Source organism: Amphiura filiformis, chromosome 17, assembly GCF_039555335.1.
Source record: "Amphiura filiformis chromosome 17, Afil_fr2py, whole genome shotgun sequence".
NCBI classification, from domain to species: Eukaryota; Metazoa; Echinodermata; class Ophiuroidea; order Amphilepidida; family Amphiuridae; genus Amphiura; species Amphiura filiformis.
The window spans coordinates 38,949,183-38,967,565 of record NC_092644.1 but is presented as its reverse complement, the minus strand read 5'-3'; the positions used below and the strand labels follow the sequence as shown (position 1 = coordinate 38,967,565).

General features: G+C 35.4%; 2 protein-coding genes across 2 annotated transcripts in view; both read right to left on the bottom strand.

Moving 5' to 3' along the window:
• LOC140137764 (prokineticin receptor 1-like) overlaps positions 1 to 18,383 on the bottom strand; it is an 86,755-nt gene that overhangs the window by 20,843 nt on the left and 47,529 nt on the right. The window lies entirely within an intron of this gene.
• Positions 2,241 to 2,882, bottom strand: LOC140137204 (uncharacterized). The gene has a single exon (XM_072158856.1). It carries the CDS (start codon positions 2,880 to 2,882, stop codon positions 2,241 to 2,243), a length of 642 nt encoding a protein of 213 aa, XP_072014957.1.

Here is an 18,383-nt window from a genome sequence, read left to right as displayed (position 1 = left end):
TGTTCAGCGGGTTTAATGGTTGAAATTCGGTGGTTGGAAGTTTGGAAGTCGAGTCATTAATATGATAAAAAAGTTATTTTGGGGTCATCATTACACATAGATTTACTCTTTTTTTTATTTAAAGTTCACTGTAAAATAGAGTGAAGTTGTTGAGTCATAAACTTTATTTAAAAACATTTTTCCTAGAAATATATTATGTGAACTTTTAAATATTTGACTGTACCACAGTCTTCCATTGGAAATTGATGCCAATGATTATCATTCACCGTACACTTGAACACTTTAAATCAATACCTACAATACAGCCCAAAGCACCTCGCTCTAGTTTATCCAGAGTGTCATAATAAATAAACGCGATTAAATTGTTTCATAAAGTTTATTACTACGTCCTACATTAAAGTTACCACATCGAAGGAACCCAGTTAACGAATATCAATTTCTAAATCGTTGTGCCTCGAAGGGATAATTCTGTCACAACGTTCATCAATCAAGCCTTTTAGCTATATACATGTGTGATCGCACCTTTAATCATTCTGAACATAGTTCTATATCGCGATAATCCTAATAATTATAGGGGTAAGCATTTTACGAACAACTAGAAAAAACTGAAGGCACGATTACGAAGGATCATCATCATTAAATTATATTTATCTTCCATTGTTTCAAAATTGTAGAGTAAGACTGGCATAGTTAAGAATATTGAGCTGATAGTAAAATATACATATGAATGTTTCATCAGTTTATTCATTATTCAAGTGCATTTGGATTTTAAGAAGGTCTTGAACTTTGGCAAAATTAATTGTTCTGAAGATTTAGGTAGGGTTATAACTGATACCTCAATCCAACCTTAGATGCACCGTAAAACACTTATATACATGTGATGAAAACTATTAGACCTACAAATCTTGATAGTCACGTCAAGTGCATCCAATGCCGGGCCGGGATGCCGGGGTTCAATGATGCATTTGTATGAAGCAGAGTATGAAGTCAGTTCTTTCAAAAAGGTATCGAAAATAGCCCAGAACCAATCGTCAACCATAGGCAAATTCTTTCCTGGACTATTTTGGTGGTATTAAACGATCAAAGATAAAGAATTTAATCAAGACAATAAGCAGCTACAGGCTTATTGTCAACACTTTAATACTAATACAAAAAACTTGAAATGACGTCACAGTATGATAAAATAGTTATTTTGGGGTCATCATAACACATAGATTTACTTTTTTTTAAGTCCACTGTAAAATAGAGTGAAGTTGTTGAGTCATAAACTTTATTTTTCTTAGAAATATATTATGTGAACTTTTACATTTTCGACTGTACCACAGTCTTCCATTGGAAATTGATGCCAATTGGTTATCATTCACCGTACACTTGAACACTTTAAATCAATACCTACAATGCAGCCTAAAGCACCTCGCTCTAGTTTATCTAGAGTGTCATAATAAATAAACACGATTAAATTGTTTCATAAAGTTTGATACTATATCCTACATTAAAGTTACCACAGCGATGGAAACCAGTTAACGAATATCAATTTCTAAATCGTTGTGCCTCGAAGGGATAATTCTGCCACAACGTTCATCAATCAAGCCTTTTAGCTATATACATGTGTCATCGCACCTTTAGTAAATAATAAAATATACAAATGAATGTGTCATCAGTTTATTCATTATTCAAGCGAACTTGGATTTTATATTTTAAGAAGGTCTTGAACTTTGACAAAATTAATTGTTCTGAAGATTTAGGTAGATAGATAGATAGATAGATAGATAAATGGTTTATTAATATGCACTCGCAGTAAAAACTGAATTGCCACATATTTACAAAATATAATAAACATATTAACACATTATTCATTAAAATTGACATAAAAGATAGCATTTTATCAACACTCATGTACTCACGCTTCGAACAGTAAACTCACCACACTACTACGACTCAGACTCCTAACACATTCACAGCGCCCGTCTTCACACACACCCAACACACCCCCTTTACAAACACTCACACACCCACACACCATCACCAACACCCCGATCAACACCCGCATCACTAAACGCACAACCACCAAACTCACCCAATCACACACCCACTCACACACCCACACTTAAACCATTTACTCCATAAATTCAAGGTGAAAAACATCAAAATACATATTTCAAACGAGTACCACAAATTGATGAGAACACATTTGCATCAAAATTGTTCATAATATTGCACATGATAATAATGATAAAAGATCACATTAGCTGGTCATTGTACAGTTTAGTGAGATAGGGTATTGGGCTTTCTTGGTAGCGTTTAGTTCTGCAACGGACAGTGGTCAGATGATCTGAATTACGAAGTAGCCGACTTGTGCTGCTGCCGCGCAGGGGAGGTAGCCATTCGCGGAATTGATGAGAACTCATCATTGCATTAACGAATGTTACACAGATATGTTTCCTTCTCTCAGTCAACACAGTAAGGTTGCATGTGGTCAAAGCTTCATCATAGGTGAAGTATTTGTTGCCCAGGATGATCTTGCAAGCCCGCTTTTGCACACGTTCAATGGCGGATTGTTGTTTGGCGGTGATGCTTGAATGCCAAACCGGAGCAACGTATTCTGTAAGTGGTCTGACGTAGCCAACATATATTGTCACAAGATCTTCAATCGGCAAGTCAAACCTTTTCAGCAGCTTAAGCATATGAAGCCTACCGTTGGCTTTCTTCAGCATTTGATCAATGTGAGTTGACCATGTCAAGTCAGCTGAAATATGGACGCCAAGGATTTTGGTGACATCCACCTGATTAAGATCAGTGTTACAGAGTTTCAGCACGTGATTTAGCGGTCGCTTTAAGAACGAGATTGACATATATGCGCACTTCTCAGGATTGAGCTTCATGTTGTTCTCATTTGACCAGTCTGCGAAAGTGTTCAACTGATCTTGCATGGTAGGGTTATAACTGATACCTCAATCCAACCTTAGATGCACCGTAAAACACTTACATGTGATGAAAACTATCAGAGCTACATAGTCCGATGATAGTCATTGATAGTCATGTCAAGTGCATTCAATGCCGGGCCGGGATGCCGGGGTCCAATGATGCATTTGTATGAAGCAGAGTATGAAGTCAGTTCTTTCAAAAAGTTATCGAAAATAGCCCAGAACCAATCGTCAACAATAGGATTGTTTCCTGGGCTATTTTTGTGGTAACGATTAAAGATAAAGAATAAATGAGATTTGAATGAAGACAATAAGCAGCTATAGGCTTATTTTCAACACTTTAATACAGAAAACTTGAAATGACGTCACAGTGTTGTATGGTGTAACAAGTCACTATACCCATGTCTACTGTGTAGATGGTGAAAGTTGGGAATAATACTTATACTCGCATGCGCCCCTATTTGGAAGAGTAATATATCAAAATTTAAAATATCGTAATATTTTCAATACCAACTACGTCATTGCTTGTGGCTAACTTTATGTTTAGATATGTTCAAATCCCATTTTTTTTAATGATTGCAATAAAGAATGAAATGATCAAATAAAACAAAACATAGATGCCCTCTGACAAGAAAGTTTCCTACTTATACTAAGTATGATTTACATGAAATGGTATTGTATTTTGCTGTCAGATTTGGGTTACAGAATATCAATTTGTTGATTTCCAGACAGTAGAGTAGTCGTGTTTCAATCGAGTAGATGTTCTTTCACAGAGTTACTTTTATGACATTTTATGAACAGTTATTACTCTATCCAAATCATTTCAGGTAGCTTTCAAAGTGATCGAGTTAGTTTGCAAAATAAAAGTTATATATGTTGCCTGCCTCATACTATTTTGCTTCTTAAAAGGGCCTTGAGACAGATTACGACAAGAGTCTCTATTATGTTTACAATAAATGTAAAATGAATATGCATGTTATTGACTTTTCAAACTACATTACCATGTCTACGGCTAACACAGATTTATGCAATAACATCTAAATCAAATTATTCGAATGTTGAACATGTAGTGAACTACAGCATAGTGACGTTAGTCTATCTAGATTCTAGGTTGTCTGTTTAAATGTTTATTGAATGCTAGTTTTTGTCAACGACCCCTGTGATTCATAACACCAAACAACGATCGCCACAATTTCTATTGAGCTATACCGTGGTACCAACACAAACTGCGGGTATTGGCAGTGTGGGTTTTTCCAGTATGTTGCATTGACGTTTCCTCCGACTGAAAAATAACGACTTGCAATTTTCACCAGATGACTTTTTCTAAGAACAACAGACATTCTGTCACTTGATAAACCCATTTTTAGCACTTCTTACTCTAAACTAACTCTTACATTAACCAAAATCCTAAAATTGATTTTATTTGGATACTTTGGATCATACTACATTCAAAAGAATTTCATAGGCGATAAAGTGGATTGTATATCACAGGCGCAATAATAACGATCCGTCTATCGGATAACTGTTAAATAGGTCTAGCGATCAAATTACACAGTGACAGTACGAAGTAAAACATTATTCAAGTCCTATTTTGGACACAAGTATATATTGTTTGATATAACAGGCTTATGGTTTGCAACAGTAACTCAATATTGAGAATTTAGGTGACAATCATGCTTTTTCGATAATTCAAGTCAGCTTTTGCCAAAGAATATGTTTGTACATTAGATACATGACACAATGAATCACTCTGATTTACATACTGAAGTTGAGTTTTTATCTCAATGGGTAGGTATTTATTATCTCACAATCTACACAATTGACCAACTTAATACATATTAAATGACGATTATTATATTAAATCGACTGTTTGGAGCAGATAAAGTTATGTTAAGGAAAATCAAATCAAAGGAGGTTCGTTTTTTTGTATACTCCAAGCAGTCAAAATGACCTATACAGGGTGTTCCAGAAAAAATACCGAGTGAATAAAATTGAACGTAAGACGAGAACTATACATCAGATTCAACAAATTGAAAATGTGGCACATAACCTATTTTATTGTGCATCACATACGAAAATTTTATTTGATTCAGTCGAATGATTGCGAAGATATTAATAATTACATCGAAATATTTCCTCCCGAGATTACAAAAGAATACATGTAGACACTCGAGTGATCTATACACATCTATTCATGTGCATGTCGCATACGGGATGATAGATTGAAGCTATATGACTTCCGATGGGAAATGGGGAAAGAAGGGGAGAAGTAGTGTGCGTGTGCGGGAGGGGGGGGAGTAGGGAGAGAGAGTACAGAATGTTCAATTTTGATAAATATACGAGAACTAAAATCTCATAGTATTGAACTACCTTTCAAAACGAAGTTGGATGTAAACATGAGTCTTATCGAATCGAGATAAAGGATATTTAACACTGGCCTCAAAATCTTTACTCGGTCTAGTTACATTCATGCCATATCAATTGCTGGTCATTTTAGTGTTTCTATTTCCCTTAAGCAAAATACAACATGTGAAAAGCATAATATCATAACCCGAAGCTATTCCCGTTTTATGTTTCATAAATGCATGTTCCTAACAATCTAAATTAATCTCTTTCCTACATGAGGCCGTAGCCACCTAACCTTAAATAACCTACCAATGAACACGACGAGATACTTTTGTTGGAATCTGAGGCAGACTATATTGATTTTGGGCACGAGAGTTTATTTGTTATCTGGCACAAAGAATCTAATGAGCTCTTATGTAAAAGTATTATGAAAACACCTGCTCGACTGACGCAATATGAACCATTAGAAATATTCATCACAGATGACCGTAATGACAATATATATATACCACCGGGGATGGTGATGAAATTAATCAAATCCAGGCCAGACCTTAAATTTTGTTTTCCGAAGAACCATTTAAAGATAAAGGTAAAATTAAAATAATATTACTTTTAAAGGTATTCTAAACTTGCTGTAAATTTGCTTATGCCTCTACCATGACCACTGCGTTGTGGACATTCAATGCGTGAAAGTATGCTACACATGCTACACAAGATATCAAACACCTAACGGTTAACACCATACTTAACAACAATCTTCAGAGCAATAACATCCGCTGAAGACGCCGGTTGATCCGGTGAAAGCACTCCGGTGAGTGTACCAAATTTGAGTAGCGTAGAAGTATAAATTTGCCTTCCATAATAGTATTGTTATTCACAAATGTTAATGCGATGGTATGACAATACCCTATATTCATAACTTCATGAATATACGCGATGTGTTTAATCCAATCACAGATAAGAACTTTTCAATACGCGGACGGAAATGAGGACATGCCGTATTTGGACATCACATGATTGCGCGCTAGTTTGATCATGGCCCATGGTGAATGGTCGCTAGTGGAATTTCCCTAATCGGCTAATCAATTTTTTACTCGATGGGAAAACGAAAGGAGAAAATGTGACGTAAATTGAATTTAAAAAAAGTGAAAAGTGACTGTTATAAATGAGGTTAATGACTTTTCAGTGATTTTTCGGGTATTGTGGAATGTCTGAACAATAATTGTGCTTTGGACCTCGGGATATTCCTCGGTTCCAAAGCACAACGTTTAGATATTTCGAAACCCTCAAAATAACTGATGCACAGCCATGAACCTCTAAATCCTTTCTTTTCGCTTTCTATCGTGATCTTTACTCATGAGCACTTACCACAACTAGGCCTATTCATGAGTTGAATGTTACAAGTAAGCTAATGAAAACTTGAGGCAACATGCCAGAAGCTTATGATGGTAATGGGTTGATAAAATGTACACAGTGTTCAAGGTCAGTATATTTGTATTTCCTTCAGGTAACATGCGGTGATAAAATGACATTATCTTTCAATTTTGATCAATGAGGTAGGCTAAAAGGATTATTTATGTAATTTACAAAGCTTTACGTGATGTAATTATTTACTGGCCGTGCTACAGTGTTGGACAACATTTTGGAATATTTTTGTTTATGTCTCTCTTAAAACGCGTTTTTCTTACGATTCATTATTCATCAATAATGCAAATCGGATTATTCACCGTAGAAGTAGTAACGTAATTTGATTAATTACCATAGCAATGGGCTTACACTATTTTGAATGTATTGCCCTGCACTAGTCGTTACCCTGTCCGAAGACAGATTTCGTAATTCTATTGAAAGCTCATATTATGTTGAGACCATTTTTATGTTTCACTTGCACCTGTATGACTAGTGTCTTTGAAAAGAGCGGTATTGTATTCAATTAATGATTGTACACATACCCAGGTGATGACGCGGCCTGATAGCGCAGGGAAATACATTCAAAAGTAGTGTAAATCCATTGCTATGGTAATTAATCCTGTTTCATAATACTACTACGTGCAATAGGTGTCCGCAAGGTGTATTATACCATTTCAAGAAACTAATACCTTTTCCTGAATTAAAGGGGCATTTCGTGATCCACAGCCTCATCCTCATGGAGATTTTTACACCACTGGATACATAATGTTTATGTACCAAATATTTCTTGCAGATTAATTCGTTTAGCAAAAATATCGCCAAACTTGAATTTCGTTCTGGTGGACCAGAACGAAATTACAACACATTGTCTATGGAGCAGTGTAATACACATAATCATGCATAACTCGCAAACGCAAAATCGGAATCAACTGAAATTTTGAAATAACCTTTTTCTTGGATATCTACTGAAAAATGTCATAAAAAGAGGATGCTAGGATCACGAAATCCTCCTTTAAGACAAACTGTACTGTATGCTAGCGAGATATCCCGAAACAAACCCCAAGGACCCTTGTTGATGAATTCCACGCCGTGTCTGCTAAAACATTACCTGGGCACATAGGTGGGTGACCCGATTGAAAATGGCAACCCGTCCGTTAACATGGTCAATATAATATATTTTCTTATGATATGATGATATGAACAAAAAAGATTTTAATGATTTGCTCCAAATTGTAACATCCAAGGGCGAGTAACATGGAGGGCGAGTTAGCGCAGCGATAGTTCCCTCGCTTTGCACCACGGAGGTCCCGGCGCGGCCTAAGGACTCATGTGCATTTGGTTTATCCCGATTCCATGCTCGCTCTCGCAGGTTTTCTCCGGGATCTCCGGTTTCCTCCTGTATCGCAAAAATCGGTGATTAGTTGTTTGGTTATCAAAAAAAAAAACTTCCTTCACCCAATGGAATTTGGGGAGCTGCACAGATAATTGGTGGATGTTACAATCTAAATGCGGATAGGTGTGCGCCGTTCGGCAGCAACCTAGTTGATGCAATCTGATTGTGATGATTCACCATTGCAGCGAAATTACCGCTCTTTGAGTCCTCTAAGATCTGGAGAAAGGCGCTTTATAAATCCAAAATTTATTTAGAAATTTATTTAGAAATGAAAACCACTGAAGCCATTTAACTAAAAACCTTGGAATCAACTTTGGTTTATTAATAGGCGTCAATTCACTGCTAAAACACGTATTAAAATTCTAACCAACAGCGGATTACCAGGTGAACCACACATTTGTTGGTCAACAGCTGTTGGTTAAACTTTAACAAGGGGTTGGCTGAACATTTTCATTATTTGTTGTTTAATTATATTAGTAGGTTAAAACGTGTTGATTAACCTTTAATTTGTGGGTGAAACTGATTAAACTGTTGGTTAATTCTGTTTTATTAACATGGGGTTGTTTAAAAAAGAACAAGGTTAACACTTTTACCATTTTGAATTAATTCAAAATATTCACAAGGTTCCTTGGATTAATTTCACAGCAAATATTTGCTGCAATTACAATGTATCCTAGAATAAGCATGCGTTTGAATTTACACCAGTTTCACAGTTGTAAACCGAGTATTGACAATGGTTGACTCAGTTTCATGATTTCAATCCAAGGACATCTGCTAACATTGTGGACCCATTTTCTTTTCTGTTATCCATATTTAGGAATGATGTGAAAGGCAGACAATCACAATTCCGCGAGTCATTCGCATATCGCAATGAGGCAGGCTGCATTGTTGAGAGCACATCAGCCTCACTTTCGTTTCCGAATGACGGATTATTTTATCCAACGTAGGTTAAAATACTGTATGACTTAACCAACATTGTGTAAAATAGAACATTGTATTTTTACTCTTTAACCAAAGCAGTTTGAAATGTAATTTTTAACCAACGCTTAATATTTAGTAGATTTTGTGTGATTTGTAATACGAGGTACAAAACTGAAACCACATGAAAAAATCTGACCAGCCCCTATAATTTGTACTTTCATCCTAAAATACCTCGACAACTCGGATATTGACCAAGTAACATAAAAGTATCACCGAACTTCGCATATTTCATATAGATTAAATAAGTTTGTCATACTAAGACCTTGGATTCCCTGTCCAGGTTGATATCTTGTCCGTGACATAAGATGCTCTTAAGCTCGCTTGTAAACATCTGCTTCGAAGGGATATCAAATACTCTAACGTAGTGAATTATGCATGATTATGTCCCGATGAGACCGAGGTAGATTGAAGTGTACTAACTAGAAAAGGTCTTGCAATATATTTCAACTTGATCTTCAAGTAATGAAAACAGAATAAATACTCAAAACAATAAGTAAAGCTCATTACAAAACAGCACACATGTTAAATTTTACAGCTACTGTGGAAGAGGGAATTCAATGTTTTCTTTTCTATATCGAATGGTCAGAAAGCTTAATAATTCAAACTCTCCAAGTTAGAAGTGATCGTTGTTCCTGCAAATCTAGTACGGTCCGACGACTCTAGCACGTTTAGTTCAAACCCTCGCCCATCCAGCTTGAGGCTGATTTGAACTTTCAAAATAACCCAAATGTGACATTTTTATATTATGTCACTTTATAAATCACATTCAATAGTAGTGACAGTAACAATAAAACATCATTAAGTTCTTTTCTGTAGACACAAGTATAGATTTTTTGCAGTCATTCAATCCTGAAGAGTTCAAACTCCTATTTCGATTTTAGTTGAGTAACCCCCCCCACCCATGATATATCACTCTGATTTTATATACATATTGAATTTAAAGTTATACCTGAATACAAAAACGACACAAGTCCATGAGAAATGTTGCTTGACTTTGAGAAAAAAATTCTTAAACAATATTTTAAGCAAATGGCTGTGCAGTTCACCCATTAATCAGCGCTATTAAAACTTTTAAACAGTGTTTTAACATTGTAACTCTTTTAGTAACTGACCACGACGTCAACGTTATAATATAATACTGCAGCTACTATTAAATTCAGACAACATAGTGGATAAACAGATGGTGATGATCACTGACCGGACGATGATATTTATTGCATGGCCTTACCGAGGACCAGACAGGGAAACTAAACAACTTCTGTAAATGCTGTGCTTTTGAGAATCGATGTTCCTAAATGTCAGTGGATTATTTTATGTTATCAGTAGTGCAAACATGCAATATATATTGCAGAAAAAAGTGTTTTAATACATTTTATACACGGCAAAAGACTTAAATATGATGAAAACTCATAGAACTAAGTAACTAAGTAATGGATGGGGCTCAATCACTTAGATACCATTTGTATTGGATAATGCAATAGATGAACGTACTTGTGTGATATCGAGTGTAGAAACAGGAATTAATAGACCCTATACAATATTATATGTCATCAAAACACTGTCCACCAAGATAGATTCCACCGAACAATATACAGAGAGGATATAAGGGCATGAATACTTGTATGTGGCCACAATTTGGAACATTCGTTGTAGAAGTGGTGATGCAACAGGATTAATTATCATAGCGATAAGTGAAATATTTTTTGAAGGTATTGCCCTGCACTTTAAGTAGGCTACACTCATCACTTGTCATGTCTGTGCATGTGTGCAATCAAAGATTGAATACAATACCGCTCTTTTCAAAGACACTAATCGTACAGGGGCGAGTTAAACGTACATGGACTCTGTATAATGTAAAATTTCTGTATAATTACGACCCCTGTCTTTATGCATATTCTTTGCTAATCAATGGTACGATGCAGAGTTAAGTTACAGCTTACGCCTAATGCAGGGCAATACATTCAAAAATATTTTCACCTATCGCTATGGTAATTAATCCTGTTACATCACTACTTCTAAAGCGAATAACACAAGGAAAAGTATGTTAATAATTTCTATACCAATTACGTCATTGCTCGTGGCGCTACTTTAATGTTTTGGCAATTATTTCCCAAGATACAGCGGTCTCCTCTCACAAGAAAGTTTCCTCTTCCCCTCTCTTATGTATATTACATTAAACATTAGTATGCTTTGGCTATAAGATATGGGTTACAAATATCAAGTACCTTAATGCATCTGTTGATGTAACAAACAGTTAAGTAATCGCATATCAATCGAGTTGCATCAAAACCATTTTGATTAAGGCAAACGAAAGGGAAATATGCATAGAGAATAGACGATATCCTTATCCGAGGCACGTATATATATTTCTTAACTGAATTATACGCAGGGATTAGAAAGATGCCACTCTATAAAAGCCGGGTGTAAAAGGACCACTTATTCCCCACCCAATACTAATGTGCAATATGGAATGACATTGTACACATTTTGGAATCAGATTATTTATCCAATATAATATGTGACTGCCTCGATCTATAAATGATATAGGGAAATAGAACACATAAGGCTCAACTAGCTTCTTGAGGCCTTCATTTTCCAATAAAATAAAAATAGCTATACTACAGGAGAAATAGGCATTATAAATTTACAACTTTATGACAATCCGAACTTTTGACTTAAAAAGCTTGTCGATTTGTATGTCAAATGTACTTTGACAGATTCATATTTATGACATTTCTTAAATGTTATTTCGCTCTCCCATTCTTTCGAAGTTGCTTTCAAAAGCGCTTGAGCTATATATTTCGCACTGATATTATATAACAACTGCCTCATACTATTCTCCACGCGATATGTGTTTCCTTAAAAGATCAACAATATAGATTTCAACAGGTGACATGTATAATATTACATTTTTAATGTTACATTTTGTACTATACAGGCTGTATCAAAATGATTGGTACCCATTAATTTTGACGTTTATTGAAAAGTCTGCCTCTTTTAAATCAGTGGCGTAGATTTCTTTTTTTGGGGGGGGGTTGAAAATTTTCTTGAAGTATATGTAGCACCTTTTGGCAACAGAATAAGTTAATGGTACAATGCGCCATATTGAAGCTAAACTGATAACATTTGGTGCAAAAGTGGAATAAATTCGCGAGAAGCGCGCAAAAATGCGCACTTTTGGGACTAAAATGGCCAGATATGATACGGTATTAATTTGGCCAGAAACACACATACAGGCGTCAACATGGGGGGGGGGGGGTGAATGTATGGACAACCCTCTCTGACAAAATATTGGGGGGATTTACAACGTACAACGTTTAAGAGCCATATTTTTAGAGCTGCTTCCAATTTCAAAACTGGTACATTACAAGTGCATTTCATCTTTTCCTTGTACGGAGAACTAGCGACTTGCCTTTCTCATAAGATGTGTAGTAATACGCAATGTAACCTAACATTTTGTCACTTTAGTAACCCAATTCAAAACAATATCTCTTATCAATAATAATTTATCAATCCTAAACTTGATTTTTATTTGGATACTCGCAACTTCAACTTGCAATACTTTGAACGATGAGCAATCGTTTTCTTTGGCAATAAATTGTTTACTTCATACAAGGCGTAAGGGTAATCAGTCTTATCGGCTACTTGAATAATATATCTCTGATGATTGAATGGTAATGTCACACTAGAAAATAAAGGTTTATTCCGGTTCTTTACTTGTGACACTAGATTGTTCGAAATATCAGTGGTTTTCTTCAGTGACGGAATTTGATTGTATATGAGAATCTCGCGACTGCAATCATTCTATTCATGTTTTGCTATGTTCAAGCTCAACATTGAGACGAGACAAACATCGGAGTCATCAATTCAGGCACTTTCATTTTACATGCGAGCCTAACGTTATGCAGATCACAATGACATACAAGTGAGCATAGTCAGCAGAATGATATCCTTACCTTACTACGCCTTGTTTATTTATCTACTAAATCGACGGAGAAGTATTCTTTAAGTGACACGTTACATAAATGGATAATTTGATAATAAATGAGGATAACATAACCTAGATCCAGCCTTATATACTACATGTATACATTCAACCCTCCCTACGGCATCTAATTCGTATCGCCTAACAAATCATATGAAATTATGAATGTATTGATTGAATTATTTGAATATTTGCCCCCAATTTCGTACAATTATATAATTTGGAGCCGCTATTTTGTTTTAGGCATAAAACAAAATGTGTAACATGCGCCATGAACATCAACATTTCTAAAAAGTTGAGCAACAGGGCGTGATAAGATTGTTGTACCATTTATTTTATGTGCTATATTTATTGAGCTTTGGGTGGAGCAAAATTAGATTAGATGGATGTATAATTATCAGAATTAGAGAATCACAAGGTCAACGTTTATAGAGGTGTCGAAAATACTACTCAAACAACGCACTATAATTCTCTACATTTGTATAGTTAAAATGACGAAAATTTGTTCACATTTCTTTGTACAATTAAAACAGAAAAATAACAAATAAAACGTTGAGTATCGGATTCAATACAATTTATGACTGGTGTTTCTTTCTGGATTATTATTAGGCAAACAAACGTTAAGAATTTGGTATTCGTCAGAGCTAAAATGCATTTGTAATGACCCAATTTTTTGAAAAAATGAGAAGTGATTAAAAAATCATATGGCTCTTAAAAGAGGTACGTACTAAGAAAGTTTGAATGGTCCCACGGGGTCAAATGTTATAAACTTATGGTACGTTCCTGATTGTCCAATGAACTCGCGCTGCTTCTTTGGGTACAGTAAATTGATAACATTTGGCCGTAGGGGGCCATTCAAACATTCTGAGTGCGTATAACTTTTTAGAGCCATATTTTTAGAGCTCCTTCCAATTTCAAAACTGGTACATTACAAGTGCATTTCACCTTTTCCTTGTACGGAGAACTAACGACTTGCCATTATAAGATGGGTATTAATATGTAATGTAACCAAACAATTTGTCACTTTAGTAACCCAATTCAAAACCTTTATCAATAATAATTTATCAATCCTAAACTAGATTTTTATTTGGATACTCGCAACTTCAACTTGCAATACTTTGAACGATGAGCAATCGTTTTCTTTGGCAATAAAGTGTTTACTTCATACAAGGCGTAAGGGCAATCAATCTCATCGGCTACTTGAATAATATATCTCTGATGATTGAATGGTAACGTCACACTAGAAAATAAAAGTTTATTCCGGTTCTTTACTTGTGACACTAGATTGTTCGAAATAGAAAGACCAGTGGTTTTCTTCAGTGACGGAATTTGATTGTAGATGAGAATCTCGCGACTGCAATCATTCAATTCATTTCTTGCTATGTTCAAGCTCAACATTGAGACGAGACAAATATCGGAGTCATCAGTTTAGGCACTCTCATTTTACATGTGAGCCTAAAGTTATGCAGATCATTGACATATACGAGTGAGTCGAGTCAGCAGAATGATATCCTTACCTTACTATGACTTGTTTATTTATCTAATAATTAGAAGTATTCTTTAAGTGACACGTTACATAAATGGATAATTTGATAATAAATGAGGATAACATAACCTAGATCCAGCCTTATACACTTCATGTATACATTCGACCCTACGGCATCTAATTCGTCCCGTCTAACAAATCATCGGATATTATGGATGTAGGCGAAGTATTAATTGAAATATTTGAATATTTGCCCCCGATTTCGTACAATTGTATAATTTGGAGACCCCATTTTGTTCTCGGCATAAAATAAAATATGTAACATGCGGCATGAACATATGTACTCCCGTGTTGAAATGTCTTTCCGCAGTAACAATTGTTGAATTTTAAGTAAATAATATTAACTTGAAACTTATTTATTTACTTCAATATTTTTGGACACAATTATGCCCCCATTTGTAATAAGGGAGCAAAATATAATGTACCAAAATGATAATGCCACTGCGCACATCACAGAACCTGACGCGTGGTGGGATTTCTCGACAGTGAGAACGTGGAACACATTGTCTGGCTCGCGGGAATCCCCGATCTGAACCTAATAGAGCATATCTGGACAGAATGACACGCAGGTCAGGGGAGATGAACAAGCAACCAATAACTTTTCCTCAAGTAAGACAGGCTGTTAGCGAGATATCACGAAACAAACCCTAAAGGACCCTGGTCGAGCGAATGCCACGCCGAGTCTGCAAAAACATTACCTGTACACAAAGGAAGGTGACCCGATTGAAAACGGCAAGCCGTCCGTCAACATAGTCAGTATGTTTTCTTATGATATGAACAAAAAGATTTTATTAAATGACGTGCTCCTAATAGTAATATCCAAACCGCTGAAGCAATTTAACTAAAACCTTGGAATCAAATTGGTTTGTTAATAACCAACAGCTGATTACCAGGTGAACCACACATTAGTTGGTTAAAAACTTAAGCAACAGCTGTTGGTTAAACTTTAACATGTGGTTGGTTAAACATATTCATTATTTGTTGTTTAATTATATTAGTAGGTTAAAACGTGTTGGTTAACCTTTAATTTGAGGGTTAAACTGGTTAAACTCTTGGTTAATTCTGTTTTATTAACATGGGGTTGTTTAAAAAATAACGGGGTTAACACATTTTACCATTTTGAATTAATTCAAAATATTCACAAGGTGTTTGTATATTTGCTGTAATTATCCTAGAATAAGCATGCCTTCGAATTTACACAGTTTTACAGTAGTAAACCGAGTAACAGACCACCGTTGACGATGGTTGATGCCAAGCCCGGGGATGCCAAGGGTTCTTATCGAGCTTTCTTGGCATGCTGGTACACATAAGCAGATGAGTAAAAACCTACAAATTGCTCAAAACAAAGTTATCAGATTTATTTTAAATAAGAATTGCATGTATCATATTACAGAAGATGATTTTAAAGATCTTAATTTCCTTAAGATACAAAATAGGGCTAAACAACTCAGGTTGAACCATGTTTTTGATATTTTTAATGAAGTTGGCCCAGACTATCTTAGTTCAAATTTTACCAGAGTTTCAAACGTGCACCAATACAGTACTAGAAACAGTGCTCAAAATTTTCGTGTTCCAAAATCCACTACCATCACTTCTGGCTCTTTTTATTATAATGCCATTCAGGATTGGGTTAACTTACCAAGTGCAATCAAATCAATTTCTAATAAACCAAGTTTCAAAAAGTCTGTAAAAACTCATCTTTTTAACCAAATTTAGTTTCTAATGATTTTAATCATGTTTAAAGATTTTATTTTACTTTTAATATTCACTTGTATATATATATTTCTTTGTATGTTTTTATATATATATGTATGCCTTTTGCCCTTCTATGTATAAAGGACCCCTTCGGAAATAAGCCTTTGGGCTTAAAGGGCTATCCTGTGATATCTCCTTGCTTTGTTTTTGTGTATTATATGTTATTTATCTTAATGCATTTTATATCTATTTACCTTGTATTGTTGTATGTGCAATACGGAGATACCGAATAAAATCAAATCAAAAATCAAAAGCTTGCAGTGTAGTATTATAGGTGCCCATCGGCACCCCGAGGATTAATCAGTATTCTGTAATTCTATGAAAGTTGTAGCTTCATGATGTCAATCTGATGACATCTGCTAACATTGTGGACCCATTTTCTTCTTCTGCTTTCTATTTAGGAATGATGTGAAAGGCAGATAATCATAATTCCGTGAGTCATTCGCATATTGCAATGAAGCAGGCAGCCATTGTTGAGCACATCAGTCTCACTTTCGTTTCAGAATGACGGATTGTTTTTTCCAACATTGGTTAAAATACTGCATGACTTAAGGGATCTGGAATGAGCGTTTCGACAGTATTTTTTGTGGGACATGAGAGCACATCAGACATATCGAATTGCATTCTGAATACGAAGAATGTCTTTCTGATATCAAATAATTTTTTGAAATTCATAATATAATACAAATTTTATGACAAATTATTAAAATTTGATATTTTTCACATTTTTGATATATAACAGTCCTCGAAGTAAATTTTATAAATCTAATGACATATTCTCAAAGTGTATGTAGCTGGGAGGAAAAGCCGACGATCAATTTAATCTTGCAATATATTTCAACTCTATCTTCAAGTAATGAAAACAGAATAAATGCTCGAAACAATATGTAAAGCTCCTTACAAAACAGCACGCATGTGAAACCTTACAGCTACTGTGGTAGACAGAATTCAATGTTTTCTTTTCTATATCGAATGGTCAGAAAGCTTAACAATTCAAACTCTCCTTGTTAGAAGTGATCGTTGTTCCTGCAAGTCTAGCACGGTCCGGCGATACTAGCACGTTTAGTTAAAACCCTCGCCCATTGAGGCTGATTTGAACTTGTGTTCAGGACAAAAAGGTTACTTCCTGCGGTAAAACAATTGTTACAAACAAATGCAAATTGAGGACTGTATTCTGTACAGAAATAGTTCTATGAATAAGAGTCATGAATTCATCTAATCTGTTCACATTTTTAGGCCATAAATATTTCCAGGGTAATTCTAACTAACGCGTTGTAACTGCTTAATAAAGTTTAATACTACGTCCTACATTATTATTGGTTATCGAACGAAACCAGTTAACGGATATCAATTGTGCCCCGAATAAGCTTATTCTAATGACTGTGGCCAACTTGAATTGATGTCCCAGTGTCGTGTGCTGTACCAAATTACTAGATCCACGTCTATAATTGAAGACAGAGATAAAAAGACTAGTACGTGTGACATCATCTGTCAATCAAACTCGAGCACGGTTTGTTTACAAGTGTCGTGATGATATGAGTTGCTGAACGCGGCGATAAAACCGGGCGCCTTATTGTTAATTTTGCACCTTCAAACATACAAACCATCTCAAAAGTTATAATAGGAAACTTTCTTTCGCTAAGGCACCCTGTCAACAATTCCTAGAAAAGTTGCTTTTTGCCTTGTAAAAGTACGTAATTTTCCGCCATTTTGTGCTATTCCTTTTCTCCGATCGGCACCAGATAAATCGCGCTATTAACCAATCAAGGATCGTAGGGAATCTGATTGCCGGTGACTTCAGACGCAAACTAGTCTTTTTTATCTCTGTTTTCAATCATAGTGTGTAGACATTGAAACCTGCATGGAGGACATAAATACGTGTATGTGCCCCTATTTGGAAGAGTATATGACAAGGAAAAGTGTCGTAATAATTTCAATACCAATTACATCATTGCTTGTGGCTACCTTTATGTTTAGACAATTATTCAGATACTGAGCGCCCCCCCAAAAAAAAAACCCTTCCCTACTTACACTATGTATGATTTA

What these genes read in the sequence shown, in the direction of transcription:
- LOC140137204 (XM_072158856.1), bottom strand. Translation starts at nt 2,882, where the DNA reads ATGAAGCTCAATCCTGAGAAGTGCGCATATATGTCAATCTCGTTCTTA.